This window comes from Lathamus discolor, chromosome 11 (assembly GCF_037157495.1).
Source record: "Lathamus discolor isolate bLatDis1 chromosome 11, bLatDis1.hap1, whole genome shotgun sequence".
NCBI classification, from domain to species: Eukaryota; Metazoa; Chordata; class Aves; order Psittaciformes; family Psittacidae; genus Lathamus; species Lathamus discolor.
This window is the reverse complement of record NC_088894.1, coordinates 9423928-9442055: the sequence shown is the minus strand read 5'-3', so window position 1 is coordinate 9442055 and position 18128 is coordinate 9423928. Positions and strand designations below refer to the sequence as shown.

The following is an 18128-nucleotide window of genomic DNA, read 5'->3' as shown; positions in this document are numbered from 1 at the left end:
GTTGGTTTTACTAATGCCCAGTCTGGATGCTGGCCACCAGCTAGGCTGTGAACACAACTGGAGCTGGGAGATCTTGAGGGAAGCTGCACTCAGTGGCATTTGGTTTAGGTTATAGCAGGAAATTCTGCGTCTGGGCCCTTTGTCTCACATTATCTGCTTTGATGCCCTGCACACACCATGACCATTGCTTAACTCAGAGCTGCTGCTGCAGCAAGAATTAAAAAATAAGAATTCTTCCTCTTTGGGCCACTTGTAACTTATTTAAGTAGAGGATGTTCCTAATCAGGACTGCTCTTTGAATAGGATTTTGCTTCAGTAGGAGTCTTCCAATAGGACTATTTCCTCTTCTGAAAAATTTCAGAACTGGGGATGCTGAGTAAGCAAAAAATTTCAGGCATTAATAATAATACTTTTTTTTTTATTATTTTTTTTTTTTTTAATATTTATTGAACTGTTAAGAAAATGCCAGAAGGTTCCTCACAAACTCTGCCAGAGCTGTCAGGGCCAAATCCCATGACCTTTTCATGGGATCGCATGTGACACTGGTAGCACAAACTGAGCAGAAACTGTCACTCCAACCAGGGAATAATCAGGACACAGAAGAACATTAAAGAAGATGTCTCAGCTCTGGGACATACAATACATTTGTATGGGCATAACAAACATACTCAACAGGTAAACAAAAGTGAATTCAGAGCTGGAGCACATTGATAGCACCAGGGCAGACCTCAGGTGGGCCCTTTCTGTCCAGCTTCTCAGTAGGTGAGTGTACCCAAGTCTCATCCATCCGGATTGCCTTCTTAACCTGGTACTTTCCTCTTCTCCAGACTGCTGTATTTTAGACCTTACTAATATAGAATCTTCTACCTTGTCACATCCAATGAGATAAACAAGCCATCTACTCTGATGTTACCCTTCCAATTTCTGATACTTTTAGAAGATATTTAATGCCTGCAATGAACCTGGCCAAGTGCAGAATTCCATACACCAAAAAAAGAGATGATCAGCATGGTATGTAATCAACTTCTTTAAAGGTTTAGTTAGAAACTGTTAGAGCCTTCCAGTTGCCATGTTTACTCTATTCAAACACAAGGCATCAAAGTTTCGTTGCAGTGGCTCTGAACAGGAAATGAACACGAACTGCAATGACATCAAAACAACAGATCAGCGCTGGATACAAAAGCTTTATCCATGGAGCCTGGAAAGGTATTTAAAAACAGTTACCTGGACTGAAATCCAGTCAGAGTGATTGCAGCTTCTACATGAAAGGCTTAAAACGTGGCTTTTACAAAGAACTCAGTTACTGCATGGCCACAGAAGGGCACAGTCGCAGCCTGCAAGGGTCAAAGCTTCCTTGGGTGATGCCAATCCTGTTCCTTACAGCACAACACCCACATCCAGTCAGCTGGAGCATCACAGTCATTGCTGGTTGGGAAAGGCCATGGATAGCTCAACAGGCAATTGCCAGCAACATGATGTCCCCAGCACTGTAGCAGGACAATGACATCAGCTGAACATGATGGCTGAAACAAAGGCAGGCTGTTTCCTGTTAAATCACATGGACCAGTTACTACACCATGCTTTTAGTTAGTGGAAAAGTACATAGAGAAGAGCATAAGGAAATAAAAAGGGGATATATCACATGCAGTCTCACAAAGAGGCTGATAGATCAGCTGATTTATATTTTTGAAGTCAAGCTTGTAATCGAAGCGTATGGATTGGTACGAAGTCAGGGAATCCATTCTGTTTCTTGGAGTATGGTTTCCCTTTTGCCAGGCTGGGGGTGCCAAGGCCAGTCCTATCTCAAAGGACATTCTCATCAGCCTATCAGTCAGAAGAAAAAACAACTCCTTCCTTACCAGAAGGGCAGCTTTGACAGCACTGCCCGTGACATAATGGACATCCATGAAGGATATCTAGTAAGAGCAAGACAGCAGTAGGTAGGTTCTCAGATGACTCCGTGACAGGAAAGCTACTATTGGTGAACTTTTCTGTGGGCCAAGCCATGTTCAGAATAGTTTGGAGAGTTCAATCATCTTTTCTTTCATTTCCCCACCACTGCTGTTAGGACCACCAAAGAAAGGTGCTCAAGCGATGAACTGGATGCCATTGTAGAAGACATAGGTCAGCATTATAGGATGACTTCAACCACGTCACACAGCCTATGGCTGAACAAAAGCTCGACAGGAGAAGGCTTCAGTGGAAAGGTTTTGCTAAGCTGTTCTCTCTTAACAGACATTTCCCATCTGTGGTTTTGCGAAGAGCGGTAGCAGTCCAGTGAGTGTGTTTCTGAAATGCTACTTGCTAATGTTTGAAGTCTGACAGCATGCGACAGATGTAAAAGTTGTTCTTTACAAATCTATAGGTACTGTTCCAGAAATTAAGTGTTAATGCATAGACAATCAATTCCTGTCTGCATCCCTGCTGCTGCAGACCATGAATGAACGTTACACAGAAAAAGAACATCTCCAGGGAAAAGAGCCAGGTATCTGCAGAAAACATCTACCTGTTAGTAAGTAAGCGATACCTGTCCTTTTGAGTCTATACAAATCTCACCCTGTGGTACAGCAGGAGCATGGCAGACAGCTGTCCTTCCAGAGAAAAAGGATTGTATTTTAAGCCTGGTTTTATTCATTTGAATATAGTTTGAGGTACTGCATTGTCTCTGCACTTCACCGAGTACAATAATCATGGTCTATTCGAAACAAAATGCATCTCCCTTTGTTGTAGATTAGTTGTATTGTAGACTGCCAGAAGAAGGTGATTGAACTGCTTGACAGTGGCTCAGAAAAGGACTTCTGAACTTACACCCTTCTGGGAGATGGCACAAATGTGATGAAGTACCTTGGGAGGGTTTGGAGAAAATCCGTTACTTGAGTTTTGCTTCATGGGTTCCCAGAAACTGAACTTTATTGTTCTCCTTATCTGGTCCAGCAAAGCAAAGAATGCAGCACTAATGACCTGCATTTAAGAAACATTAATGACAGAAAGCATTCAGTATCAAACTATAAAGTTTGTTTGTTAATAGCCCATAAAGTAAGGAAGGGAGACTTAACTGACCCAGTTATTTAACATGCAGTTTACATCATTTTCCTATTGTCCCAACAAACTCATTATTGGATCTCAGCATATACACACTTCACTCGTATAAAGCAGGTATACTGGGCAGTAAAGGGTAAACTTTCCCTATCCACAGTTAAGAGCATTGTCTTAATCTTTTATCTAGGCCTGCTTTTCAGTGGCACTTGATACAGGAGCTATACGAAACACTTCCTTGAATACATAAAGCCAGAGATTGAGTTACACATGATTGAAGATCTATGCCGCTAGTAAAACAAAAGCTCCTGTATTACCTGGCACATGCCTGCTAAATTATTGAAGCGTCTCTTCAAACTGAATATATTCACTGGGTAATTAGTCAACAGAAGAAAACGGTTTCTCTTTACAAAGCTAATGTTGACAGGCATTGTACCTTCTATGCTCTGTAACAAAAAGTATTTGCAGAACTGATGCAACACAAACATTTGGAATGGCTCCGTCAGCACGCAAGTGGTCCCGCGGCACATGGCCCTCTTTGTGGTATTGCCTCAGCCTTGTGTTACCTTACAAGCAAGTCTTGAACAGCCTGAATTCCTTTTTCCTCATGTAGCACTGTCCCCGTTTCAGAAGCAGGTAAATGGTACAAATAAACAGAGGCTTGGTTTGCACCGGGGGGATGAAGGAGGTGTCTGCGCGCCTGTCTCCAGCCCTGCGCTATGCCAGCCTGCACTGTGGTGTCCGGAGGGACCTCCCCGTATCACTGCCTCTTGTAGTTCCTAAAGCCTGTAGCTGTGATATCCCCACTCCAGTGGCTGCCTTCTCATGAGCTTGTTTCCTGCTGAGGATTCCTGGGAACACAGAACATGCCACACCATGGAAATACCGGTTAGCATCTGCCTGCTGAAAGCATCGCAGCCAACCAGGTGATGTCGCTTGGTTTATTCTGACCTGGCAAGGGGAGAAGAGCAGCAGTTTCCATGCTTCAAATGGCAGTTCTGTTGCTCAGAACAGTACAGTGGTGTCTGTACTGCCGGTACAAAAACCTAAGCTTACCTGGAAATAAGAATAGATGCCTTTCAGCTGTTTGGACATGAGCTGTAGGGTGAAATACACAGTTCTACCACCTCCAACTTGCGAGGTGTGCATTGTGTCAATGCAGACATTACTGGGGCTTTTTGTTTCAAACTATGCCTGTGCCCGGACACTGAGGGGACAGACAAGTTCTTTTAGGGACCCTTGACAGAATGGTTGCATTATATCATATTTACAGTTAAAGCTTTATTTTATTAACAAGATATTATGATTCTTATAGCACAGACTTTAGGATTAGAATGGCACGTGATTTCTACAAGTGAAACCAATATAATACAATACATAAGTAACATAATGGAGAATTTGTAATACAATGACTTATAATTTCTTATCACCTGAACCCTCTGCAGATCAGGTCAGAACTTAATACATGGTTTGCTTTAGCAATGTAACAATCTGGACTCGAAGATCATATAAAAGAATACGAATCATTCACTTGATCCTCACAGGAAGCAGAAGGTGGTGTAATGGAAGCACCTGTGGCTACAGGGTGTCATGGTTTCACTGTCCAGCAGCAGTTTGGGTCCAAGATGCTACTTAGGACCTATAAGTGCTTGACTGTATAGACAGTGCTGTGTCTGCTGTTACACTTCCCTGTTGTGTCCCCACCAAAGGGCTGGCTGGGTGCCTGGGACCTTCAAGGCCAGTGAGGAAGGGAGGAATCGCCCTGGTGCCTGGGAGTCTTGAGGCAGGCAGGGAGGGGAAGAAGCAATCTGTTAGGTTTGTCTGCGGGGTTCACAGGACCTTCACGGCCTGATAGTGAGGGAAAGGGAGTGAATACATGACCCGCTCGGCCGCAGAGGATGGCTGCTTGCCTTACAAAGTGGTGTTAGGCACACCAGCCACATCCCTGGGGTCAGGAGCAGGGGGACTGGTCACATATGCCCCAAGGACAAAGCTACCTGGGGTAAATAAGCGATTTAAAACCACACTCAAATCTTGTAATCCAAGACTGTTTCTCCCTTTCATTATCTTGTGCATTTCCTAGCCTTGAAAATGAAAACTGCATTTAGAATCATAGAATAGGTAGGGTTGGAAAGGACCTCAAGATCATCTAGTTCCAACCCCTCTGCCATGCATTTCAAACTTCAGGAAAAAAATACTCTTGTTTTTACATAGCTTATCACTGAGCCTACCTGTTTTGGGGTTATTTTAGTGAAGTATTTTTATTGGCTTTTTTCTTCCTGCAAGAAATCCAACTTAGACAAAAACATAGCACTGCTTACCAGCTTTAAACCTATAGTCTTCTATGACAGCAGTATGAAAAGTAGTCAAAGTTACTAAGATTTGTCTTAGAGGGGAAAGTCATTAGAACTCTAATAGCCCATAGTCCGGTTCGTACAGAACTGACTCAGCTCCACTCACGCCTAATCTTAAACTCCTTAAATGTCTGTTCTCCAAACATTCTACCAATACGGTTACTGCTACCGAGGGCCCCAAAACTCGGGCAACCACACAGATGGCTGCAGGGAAAGCTTTGGTTAAGAAGCCATCAACACTGCCATCCGCTGGCACAACAGGAGATTTACAGCAACAGCTTTAAGTTGCACATTAAGAGCATTTCGTGCGTACTGCAACTGCTAGGGTAGAACATTTCACTAGGGAATTGATGTTATTCTCAATTTGTTCCATTCACTGGTTTGTGTTGCAGCAATAGATGATACTGCTCCAGCCCTGGCAGTGTTCAAGGCCAGCTTGGACAACAGTTTGATTGGAGCTTCCCCCATACCCTTAACCCTAGCTCTATCTTAAATCCACTCTCTGGAGAATGACTCTAACCTGTTTTCCCAGCCGAGGAGCTAGGCTGGGGTACTCACCGAGCCAGCTATTGCATTTCATCGGACAGATGGTAAATTAAGATACTCTGCCTGACTGACTGCCATTGTGCAAACACGTCTGGCTTTCACTTGTGGAAGGCTTGAGCAGACACACTTTTTGTCAATTGCTTTGTTTTCCAAAATACACTTTATTAAACCACTATGCAAGACTACTGACAGGTGAGACCAGCAGGAGAAAGGTTAAGAGAGCTGAAAATCTTTATGAAATGTCCCCATCTGGGGGCTTAGCTGAGTTCTTTATGCCAAAGAGTATTTTTCTGCAATAAAACCACAAACATCGACAGCACTTTCCAAAGGCTAATGAAGTTGTTCTATAACTCCAGCATTCCTATGGTTAGCTCTAGGTACACGTTAGTCTTACATTCTTCATTCTTTTCATTTTTTGGACAGGTAAGTGCCATAGAATAGCAAGTTAATACACTTCCAGATCATGCACTAACACTTGTGTGTGAGTAAGCTCTCAGTGTGTTTGAAGGGCTTCAGCTGCGTGTACTTTTACACAAGAAGCTTGCAGTAAGTCCAGGGAAGAAAAGTTACCAATGCACTCTCTTAACTTGGGTAAGAAAACGAAGCAAAGTTTGACTCTGTCATCCCCATTGAATACATCTAATGTGCTGCGGTTGGATGCCAGGTGCCCACCAAGCCACTCTATCATCCTGCTCCTCAGCAGAACAAGGAGGGGGGAAAGTAAGATGGAAACAGAATTGTGGCTAAAGACAAAGGCAGTTTAATAAAGCAAAAGCAAAGGTCACATGTGGAAGCAAAAGAAAAGGTTTTATTCTTTACTTCCCATCAGCAGGCAATGTGTGGCCACTTCCTGGGAAGCAGGGCTGCAGCACACATAGCAGTTGCTCCAGAAGACAAACCTCGTAAATAATGAATGCTCTCCCTTCCTCCTCTTTCCTCTTAGCTTTTATTGCTGAGCAGATGTCCTATGGTACAGAATATCCCTTTGGTTGGTTGGGGTCAGCTGTCCTGGCTCTGTCCACCCCCAGCTTGCTCATGAAGGGAAATGTTGGAGCAGTGCTCAGCAGGGGCCAGACCACGGCTGTGTTATCAGCACCCTGCCTCTTACCAATACACAGCATAGCACTGAGGGCTGCAATGGGAAACATCAACTCCACCTCAGCCAGACCCAATATACGTGCACGGCAATGTAATGGAAAATACACTCCTTCCGAAATTGGTCTGAATAATTCTAAAACATGACTGATAGAAAAAATGATTCCAACAGCAGAGTAAGTACTCAGCTCATTAATACAGAAGTGTATTGCCAAATACACTTTACATAATACAAAGAGACTTACACACCAGTGCTGGCTTCATCATGAAAATAAACCTTGGCCAAACTTATGATCCACTTCAGCAGGAGCAACGCCACTGGATCCAGCAGACATGTACTTGCTGAACTAGAGTGAATCTATTTTCTAATCACTCATTCACACTCTGAAGTATTTAAACAAAAGAAACAGCAGGATTTTTTTTTTTAAACAAGCAGCAGATGCTACATCCCATCCTTCCCTGTTTACACCAGTGGGAGTTCTGCACGCAGGAGATGACTATTATTTTAATTTTTGCCATCAATGATCTTCATCTACAGCCTGCAATTGCTTGGTGCCATCTGACTGGGAAGTCTGGAAGAATGTGCTAACAAGCAAAGGTTAGTGCGTAACAACCACGACCTTTACAAAAAAATCAACCAAAAGATGATCAAAACCAAAAGAAACATTTGGACAGATGACCAGCTATTGGTATAACTGCTGGGAACTCATTCCTATCTTAAAGAAAACAAATAGCACATTGATGTGAAATCTAAAACCACATAAACCATAGAATTAGCAGGAAAATAAACATCTTGAGAAATAAACCCCAGAAAACAGCATCCTTAAACAACAGCAAAGTGTCTTTCATGGACTCTCCTCAACCATACAACTGTGCCAAACAAGAAATACACACCCAGCAACAACTGATGGAACACTTTAGAGAGAAGAGTCTTAAGTTAAAGGACCAGGTGGCTCTGGAGTTTGAAGACAGTATGATTCATTTCTCCTAAAGACAAATTGTTAAGTGTTTGGCTGTTGAGATAGCAAGGAACTTGATTCATTCTTATAAAACAAAAAGGCCTTTCATACCAGTCTTCATTCTTTGACGCCAAACCAGGAATCATTCATAATGAAACAGCAACTGGAAAATGCATTAGATTTCCAGCTTGAGCAGTGGAAGAAAAGTACTTTCAGAAAACATATCTGAATTACAGTGAAAAGACAAGAAGCTGCTTTTAGAAGTGAAGCACAGCACCTCCCCCGCGTTAATGTAACAGAACTTCGGAGTAAAAAAGCATTTAGTAAAAATTTTATTTGAAACGCAGCATGACCCCATAACCGTAAGTGTTACAACATACAGTTTTACAGAGAATTTATTGTACAATATGACAGGTATTTCTATACATGCGCTCCCCCCTCTTTTATTTAGTCATCATATCAAACGAACAATAGTTAAAACAAGAATAACAAGCATTCACTTCTAAAAAGAAAACTTTGGCATGTATACAACTGGCTAGTTAGAAGTAAACAGTGGTAGATTCAAGTCAGAAAAAGACCCACTCACTTTGTTTCACAGCATTTTTGATCAGATGAAACTACCATCACTATTTTCCTATTTAATACAAAAATGAGTACTTTTATTCAGTCCAGAAGCCCCTGTTAAGGGATGAAAATGCTTAAGCCTAAAAGGTGTCAGGTTTAAAGCAGTTTAGGCCACAAGTATTTTGCACACATTGGTTTGGTCATGAACAAAACAAAACCTTTAATGGTTTGCTCACATTACTGAGCTATTATATACCACTTGGCACAACTGGCAATTTCTCCTTTGAACTACCATGAGTATCATTGGCTCAGAAGTCATGTCCACTGCTGGAGTGCAAGAAAAAAAATGAAGTAAAACTTGCACTGTGCCCATCTTCTGTCTTGAGTTTCTGTCACTGCTGTTGGCCACTTACATACCTACCTAATTCATCCAAAAAATGAGGGAAAACAATTTGCAAAGCGTTTCTTCCCAGCACACAGCAGACAATACTTCCATTTTAAAAACCAGAAAGCAAAGAAAAAAAACCCTGAATAATAACAAGCCTCCTTTGAGAAGAATTACTTGCAATTCTTTGAGTACTTACAAAAAAATACAGTATTTATACAACTTCTGCAGAACTGTAATTAACATATTTCAATGCAGTACTTATAAAATAAATCCACAGATACAAATGGTTGCACTTCTAAGCAGGAATATCTAACCCAGATTTAGATTTTGTTGCAATTCCATTATTGCTGTGGAACAGACGGTGGTTCTATGCACATTGGAATATCTAATCTGAAAAATGCTCTCCAGCATGTCAGAACACATTTAATGTAATTTTTACAGTTCCTGCTAAATGTTAGCGATTCCAAATTGACTGAACTGTGGTGCAATAGGGCACAAATGGCATAAGAGCAGTGGAGTAGAGGCAGGAATGGCAAGAGTAACAGTAGAGCAACACCAGTCAGACTCGTACTCACTACTTCTTATTCCTCGGCTTTAACTCTTCTGCTGCATTTCGCAGAAAAATGTAGTTTTTCTTCTGTGGATTATAAAATTCATGACCCTAAAAAGAAAGAATCTGTATTTACTCTCTTCAAAGAGGAAATATCAGCATTACCTTAAAATGTTAAGAATATGAATAAACCAAACTAATGGGCTATTCAGATTTAATCTTGAAGTCTTTAAGATCAGATATTGGTTGGTGCACTAGAAGCAACTTACTGTAACAGTTACAAGAATTGTACATATGAAGTAAAATTTAAGGGATATTTATCTATCTTTAAGATATTAAACCCCCCGCCTCTTCATATTAAAATAGCCACGTATCTCTAAGCTCTACTTTATAGCTGCAGCACAAGAGCTCAATATGATTTTTTTTATTGTCTTCTAAGCAGAGAAGAAACTAAAACTTTAATAGCCACCCTGTTTCACTTTTTCTGTCTTTTAAACAAAGGTCATGTTTTTTCCCCAAAGTGAAGCCCAAGTTCTACAGGCAACTGCAAAAACATCTGTTCCCCAACTACAGATGCAAATATCCTATTTTGCCTGTTGACATTATTTGCATACACATTACTCAATACGCATGTATCCAAATCAGGGAGAGCAAACACTAATAAAGCTATTAAAATCCAACACACAATTTGAGAATTACCAACTCTACTTGGCAGAAATGGTTCTAGAAAGGAAGTTTAGTACTTTGTACTTACTAATTTTACTACTTAATGTTGGTTTACAGATCTGAGAAATGCCTTGGTACATTCTACTAAGCATTTAGAACAGAATTCACCTGCTCTAGCATCTAACAGAGCTCTGTCACTTTGGGCAGCATCCAGAAAATGAAATCCAGAAAATGCAGTAAATGAAAAGTTTACTCTCTATGTGGCATGCAGTAGAGCTCATCTCTGCATTCACGTCAAAAACATAAGGGATATTATCCTCAAATTTAAAAGCACTGGTTGTAAGAGGAAAGTAACACCCTTAATGGAAGTTGCCATTCAATTCAAATCAGTTACATTTTAACATTGCTACTCCCACTTTAAGTATTGATTTTCCATGCATTATAGCTTGTTGTGATTCTCTGGCATTTATGTGATTTATTGTTGAGTCAAATTTATAACTGCCACCAGCAAGCCGCACTGAGCAGTACTGGAAATAGAGTATATGCCATTCAAAAACTGGCTTAAGTGTTTATGACCACAGTCACAGCTTCTTTTTGAAGTTAAACAGAATCTGTACAAGAAGCAAAGATGTGCATTTCAAAGAGATTTGTGGGAACCTGCTGGATGCCACACTGCCCCATGACACTCCCCACTGCAGAATGTGTGTGAGCAACAGGAATAACTTTGCATCATGTAATTTACATTTCGCTCATCTACATTTGCAAAACAGCATTGTTTAGCAATCTTGTCTGACTGAAGCTATCGCCCAAGGAATGCACTGCTGTTAGATTTCATCAGATGTCTAAAAATGACCATTGTACATTTTCTTGCATGCTTGTGAAACTAGAAAGACTCAGCTACTATTTATTACAGACAGTGAAAGCCCCATGTGAAAAGGACAGTCTTAGTTGTGAACTGCAAGTATGGAATAGCGAATCTATTTGAATCTAGCGAAGCTTTACTTACCTTTGACCAGTCATAACTGGAAGCATATGCAAATATATTGCCATTATGGTTGAAACAACAAGCAGATATTGGCTGGTCAAGTTGTTCTGATGTTTTTAGCTTTGTTCGTGCATCTTTATCCCAAAAGCTGAATCTACCATCGGATCCTACTGTTGCAAGAGTGCCATGGACAGGGTGAAATGCTATCCCATTTACCTGCAGAAGCAGAGAATTACTATGTAAAATACCATGCCTATGGACAGGTGATGGGAACACTTAACAGACATGCTGAATCCTAAAAGAGTAAATACACAGGGTTTTTTTTCAACTATAGGTTTTGTTGGGATTTTTTGGCTTTTGGGGTTTGGTTTTTTTTGGCTTTTTGGGTTTTTTTTTTTGTTTTGTTTTTTAACACTTTCAAATAGGTTCTGGGAAAGCAAAAAAACACCGAAACAACAAGGAAAGAATTACCTTTTTTGTAGCACTTAAAAATACAATGCATAATCCCATTACACAAATATATTAATTACTGTTTCAAGTTAACAAGTGTCAAGTCCAACAAGACTACTGATGAACAGCTGATGTGGTCCTTGCTTTAAGTGCAAAAATTCGTCTTTCCCCTTAAAGTATGACTGGTCTTTAAACATACATCTAAGGTAACTTTAGATGAGGTAAAAGATCAAGAAGATCAAGGAGAATAAATAATTCACAGCCAATTTTACATTAAGAGTGTATACTGCCCTGTATAAATGATAAGGGAGTACATGCTGAATACTTACAGCATAAATATCCTGAGGTGCTGATGTGTTTGTTCCATTGGAGCGATGACATTTAAAAGTGAAATTGTCTTTTGCACTGGGAAGGAAATAATAATAATTAAACAAAAAGCTCTTTTTATCCTCACTGTAAGCTGAGCAATAAAGAACAGATGTTTTTTTAAATGATACTTACGGATTTGGGGGGTTGATATAATGAATAGCTACTCTTCCTTCAATACTTCCAAGGGCAAATCCAGTAGGTTTGTTCACTTTGTCTTTAAAAATAGCAACACAGCGATGCTAAATTTGAGAAAGATAGAGGATTTTAGACAGAGACTCGAGGGCCATATTTTCTGAATGCTGTCTATTTTCCATGGGGACATGAAACATCACACGTATCAACACAAAGTAAAGCAAAAACACAAACAAGGTCAAGGAACGGGTCAATTCCTAACGAGAATACGGGCCATGGTATTTACATTTCTAAATCATTATGAAGATCAGCCACAGATCAAGAGCAAACCAGGGCATGTGCCATAATGAAGTAACTTGGTTTTGAAATATCACTCATTTTTACCAGAAAATGGAAAGCCCATTATTTTGACAATCTGTATAAATACAATAAATATTATCATTTACCTGGTGTTTAAGAGGAGATTCTATTCTTCTAAATTCAGAAGGTTGGTTCTCTAACTGATAAACTATCAAGCCCCTTTCTGCAGTGGCCACAGCAGCCATAGGATGAACCTGGATAAGGTTGTAAAATACGTTGGAAGAAAGACACTTGTATTAATAGCATTGCAGAGAATTCAACTTACTATTTTGCAGAAATCCCTGAAGAAGATAAAGGAATTTGAATATTTTGGGGGAAGAAGGGATGGAGGGAAGGTGGAAGAGAAAGAACAAAGTTAATCTGTAGATACATCTTCAAACAAAACACATCAGTTTTTTCCTGCCATTGACAAATTAAGCATACCAAAAATCTTCTAATATTAGCTGACTCTTCCAATGCTAACCACACTAGTGGTATACAAACTCAGATGGAAATAGGGGTAGGTCAGCGCTAGTGCCAATTTGGTTTTGTTATGCTAAAAGCATACTAATCATGTTTTGCATGACGCAAATACCTTTTTTCGAGAGCTGGACCAAGAATATCAGTTTATGGTTTAGTGCTAAAATCCCACAGAAGTAAAATACTAATGTTTGATAATTAGTACTGACCTACAGAAACCTCAAAGACTGACAGTATATCCACACTCCCAGTCATCTACCTTACCCTGTATCATGGCTTACCACATCTGCACAATAACATCTTTCAGGGAGCTGCAGTGTCATCATGGGTGTTGGTGAACGGGTATCCCAGAACTGATGGAAACAGAAAAATGAACAAACTTATGCCTGGAACTGAGGATGCACATTTTTAATTAGTTCAGTAAACTGAATGCCATCAGTACTAAGCTGTTTCATTCTTGTCTACAGCCAGAATATTGCAGCTTTATATGAAGTGATGCTAGTTCATTAATCTGCTTGGGATTTTTATTAATGTTTATTAAAATACTCTTCCTTCAACATAAATACTTTCATACATAGGTTACTAGCATACTTTGTGTCCATGTGTTCAGATAAAAATCATACCTTTAAAGTTTTATCCCAGCTTCCTGTCATCACACAGCTATAGTTTGGTGCTTTAATCCAATGGATAGTCTTCACAGGTGCATCATGCTGAAGAAGAAAAGCGCAAACATACACACGCTTACTACAACAGTCCACATTTCTTGTTTATGCTCCTCAGATTTTGCATGTATTTATACTTCTTACCCATTCAAGAAAGGTGACTCGTTATTGTAGTCACAGCAGTTAGGGTAAAGGTTGGTCATGATCTTACTGTGCTGTTCAGTGCTCTAAGATCACCCACATCAAAAAAAAAAACAAAAAACAAAAAACCTCCTGACACAAAGAACTACGATTAAGTCACCCTACACAGAAAGATGGTCAGAGCAGAAGTACAAAGTATGAACAGCAGGACTTTCACAGGGCCATAGAATAGTTAGGGTTGGAAAGGATCTTAATCATCTTAGTTCCAACCCCCCTGCCATGGGCAGGGACACCTCACACTAAACCATGTCACCTGAGGCTCTGTCCAACCTGGCCTTGAACACTGCCAGGGATGGAGCATTCACAACTTATCTGGGCAACCCATTCCAGTGCCTCACCACCCTTACAGTAAAGAACTTTCTCCTTATATCCAATCTAAGCTTCCCCTGTTTTAAGTTTTAACCCATTACCCCTTGTCCTGTCACTACAGTCCCTAATGAAGAGTCCCGCCTTCCCAGAATCCTTATAGGCCCCCTTCAGATACTGGAAGGCTGCTATGAGGTCTCCACGCAGCCTTCTCTTCTCCAGGCTGAACAGCCCCAACTTTCTCAGCCTCTCTTCATACGGGAGGTGCTCCAGCCCCTGATCATCCTCATGGCCTCCTCTTGACTTGCTCCAACAACTCTGTGTCCTTTTTATGTTGAGGACACCAGAACTGCACACAATACTCCAAATGAGGTCTCACGAGAGCAGAGTAGAGGGGCAGGATCACCTCCTTTGACCTATTTACTTATAAAGGATATTATCCATTTTGCTAAAAATCAACACTTTGTAATAAACAACATGCTGTATTAAAGTAATAAAAAAAATCCAGCTTCTGAAAACAGCTGCAGAAGAAGGCCTATGTTAACTACACCAACATACTACTTGATTTTAAAATCAAGGCTGAGAATCTGAACATTATCACCTTAAATAAGATGCAAGAAGCAATCAAAGGACTAACTCTCCTCTTAAAGGATGTAACTGGTAACTCATTCTATCACTAGAACTACCATTAACTATGAATAAACATCAACATCTACATCAAGAATGTAAATTACAATCCCTGCTACTGCTGCATCAGAAAGCTGGTATTTGTGAAAGTGAATTCAATATGCTCTTAAGGTTCCCCCCCCACCATAATGCAGCAGGGTGACTTAGTGAGATCAATGCAGGACTCCAAAGAGCTTTCTCAAGTAAAATAGAGGCTACAGCTACACAGGTTATTCAAATCACCTTGACTGCAGGCCTCCCTGTTCATGTGCTCATCATTACCTTAAAAATACAGAACACACCCTATATCCTCTTCTTCGTATAGCAGTATCTACTTTAGAAGCTAATAAAGGTAGCTTTTAATAAAAGAAATGGGGAAAAAAAAAATCCCAACAAAAACCTAGTAGTTTGAGGCTTGCTTACTTGTGCAATCTGGATAGCTTGATTACTGTTGAGATCCCACATTTTGGCAGTTTTATCACAGGAAGCAGTAAATACTTTACTCCCATCCTAAAAAACAAGAATAAGGCCAATAGATGAAATACCTCTATCATGCAGTATTTATTAGAAAATTGTCAAGTCTTATTCCCTTTTAGTAATATCACAACATTAATGTAAAATATACAGGGACTACAAGACAAAGAACAAACATAAAAATGAGAATTTATGTATGACTATGTTGTAAAAGAGAAAACTGCATTAGCCGTTATCTAGCTTTAAATACATTCTTACTTTTAAGCTCACTTTTATCCTTCTTACACCCATCAGTCTATTTAATTGGGGCATGCTTAGCACGTATTTACTGTGACATACATCTCTACAGTAATTACAGGCTTCATCTACACATAGCAGTCATGTCAGTCTGTAAACCACATGCCACCTCACTTGGGGTTTAGGTAAAAACTGTTAATCTATTTTTAAATAGGAACATACATCACTCCAGCAGCCATCCAATACAGGCCCTGTGTGCATCTGCTGAGCCTTTGGAATTGTCTGTCCATTATCTTGAACTTCCCAGCAGCGAACCTGTAACAGGAGAAACATATGCAGAGGTAATGTAGTAACACGAAGGACTTAAAAAGACTTGACTTCTTGAGGATCCCAGCCTTAGTTTATCCAACTATAAATACAACACCAAACTTTTCTCAGATCTAGTGAAACCTTATTTTCTCTGATTATGTTCATTTCATCTGTACAGCCACAGCTCAACCCCACAGCTTCAACTCCAGCTCAGAAGTACCTTATAATCACATAACACCTTCCAGTGCTCTCCTGAAGAGCCCTTAACCCTCAGCTAGGCAGGCTACTGGCTAACAGACATAACAGTTAAAAAATGCTTCATGTTTGTCTAACCTCCCTGTTTGTCCCAGCTGGGATCTCACACTTCAATAAAATTCAGTAAGGCTATAGGAAGTTAATTTTTTTGAGGCTGCACTGTCAAAACGGATGATTTACCGGTATATTCACAGTTCTTTCACTGGACAAAGCCAAACAAGTAGGAAAAACAAAAATAAAACTAATAAAAATCAAACAGGGCAAACACTAACTATGTATTTCAAGCTGAAGCTTAAAACACACAGGCAGAGAAATGACTTATCAGAATATCACAACAGAATTTCTCAGTTGAAGTAGTTTGGCTACATCAACCTTAATATCTTGGCACCAGACATAAATTTTGCAGTGAAGAAGACTTTCAGGTGCTCTGGCATAAGTTTTTAGGATTGCATTTTGCATTTTAGGCACCAGTGGTTCCACTTTATGAGTACTTACATCATTTGCCCATGATCCTGCAATGAGGAAATTACCCGGCAATGTTGGTGGACTAAACGCTAAACAAGATATGCTGTCATCAGGTGGAGATGTTACTTCAATATCCTAAAAAGGACAAAGCACAAAAAAATAAACAAATAGCTCTAAACTGACAGAGGGGAGACTGAGATGAGACCCTGTGAGAGTGGTGAGGGCTTGGCACAGGCTGCCCAGAGGAACAGTGGCTGCCCCACCCCTGGCAGTGCTCAAGGCCAGGTTGGATGGGGCTTGGAGCAACCTGCTCTAGTGGAAGGTGTCCCTGCCCATAGCAGGGGGTTGCAGCTGGATGAGCTTTAAGGTCCCTTCCAACCCAAACCAGTCTGGGATTCTATGAAAATTAGCCAACTTTGAGAAGTGTCCACTGAGACCCTACTATTTCTATACAACTCATTAGTAGATACTGCTGTGACGCATTACAACACAGCGGCAGGACAGCAGTTCCCACGGGGGCAATGCACATACCTTCATTGGGTTATGGTTATCTGCAGTTGTACTGCCAAACATGCCGGTGCCTCCCGTACCAAACCCTGACGTTGATCCGAACAGGCTCATCCTTGCTCTGCAAACGAGGAGAATGCTTACTGAGACCTGCAAGGCCCTCGAGCACGCCTAGGGTGCCCCGCCGCTAAACCAGCGCGGCCGTCACCCCGCCTGCGAGCCGCCCAGGGGGGTACAGAAACAAGACAAGCAAACAACGACGCTTCTCGCTGCGGCTGGCCCCTCACATCTCCACCCGCCACCTACGCTGTGAGCCACCCCTGCTCGGGACGGCAGGAGCCAGTCCCGCCGTGCCCCTCAGCCCCACGCCCCAGCCCCACATCTCTGCCTACATCCCGCCCGACGAGGCGGCGCGGACGCCCCTCGGGGCAGGACGCGCCATTGTCGCGGTGGTCCCCGCTTCCCTGCCGGCAGCACCGGCCAGCGGCGGGCGCGGGCAGCGGCCGTTCCGGAGCTCAGCTGGGCCTGGGGCCGCCCAGAGGCACGGAGCGGACCCGAGCGCCGGCCCGCACTCACCGGGGTGGCAGGCCCGCTCCGGCCCGCTGCTTAAAGCGACGCGGCGCAACAGATAACGCGGCACCAGCGCAGGGCAGGCCACGGCTTCCTGCGCAGGCGCCGCTGTCAGGGGGCGGTAGCCGCGTCTGCGCCCTGGCCTGTCGGTCGGGACGGGGAGGGCCATGGCCATGTCCAGGGCGTTCGGAGCGCGGTGTGCGACGGGCGCTGCGCGTCAGACAGAAAAGGGTAAATTACGCTCTCTTCCCTGCGCCGCGAGGAGCGGGTCACCCGAGCGGCGACGGCGGTGGTAGCCCTGCAGGGAACGGTGCGAATGGGATGGAAGGAGGTGGCGTGGTCAGGCCCGCCGCGGCGTGGGGACGCGTCGCCCGGTTCAGCTCGGAGGGTGTTCACCGCGGTAGGACGCTGCCCCGCCGGTTTTCTGCCTCCGAGATGCTCCGTGTTGCTCGGCCGCCCTGCCCACGGTATCGGCCTTGCGTTCTTACCCACGCTGTGCTCATGGCGGTATGAGTTACTAGCAGGTGGTAGCACCGCTGCTGTGCAGTCGATGGAAAGGAATT

General features: G+C 42.1%; 1 protein-coding gene across 2 annotated transcripts; it reads right to left on the bottom strand.

Annotated features, from left to right (window-relative positions):
- Positions 1-8299: 8299 nt before the first annotated feature.
- RAE1 (ribonucleic acid export 1) lies at positions 8300-17678 on the bottom strand. 2 transcript variants are annotated; one of them, XM_065691414.1, is made up of 12 exons: positions 17572-17678; positions 17020-17116; positions 16519-16623; positions 15682-15774; positions 15172-15258; positions 13537-13623; positions 13195-13266; positions 12541-12648; positions 12095-12201; positions 11923-11998; positions 11165-11359; positions 8300-9603 (listed from the first exon to the last, which is right to left on the bottom strand). In XM_065691414.1, exons 2-12 carry the CDS (start codon positions 17107-17109, stop codon positions 9517-9519), a joined length of 1107 nt encoding a protein of 368 aa, XP_065547486.1. In that variant the 5' UTR covers positions 17110-17116; positions 17572-17678; the 3' UTR covers positions 8300-9516. The 2 variants fall into 2 exon arrangements, with proteins under 2 accessions (XP_065547486.1, XP_065547485.1); XM_065691413.1 differs by lacking the exon at positions 17572-17678 and adding an exon at positions 17388-17564.
- Positions 17679-18128: the final 450 nt, after the last annotated feature.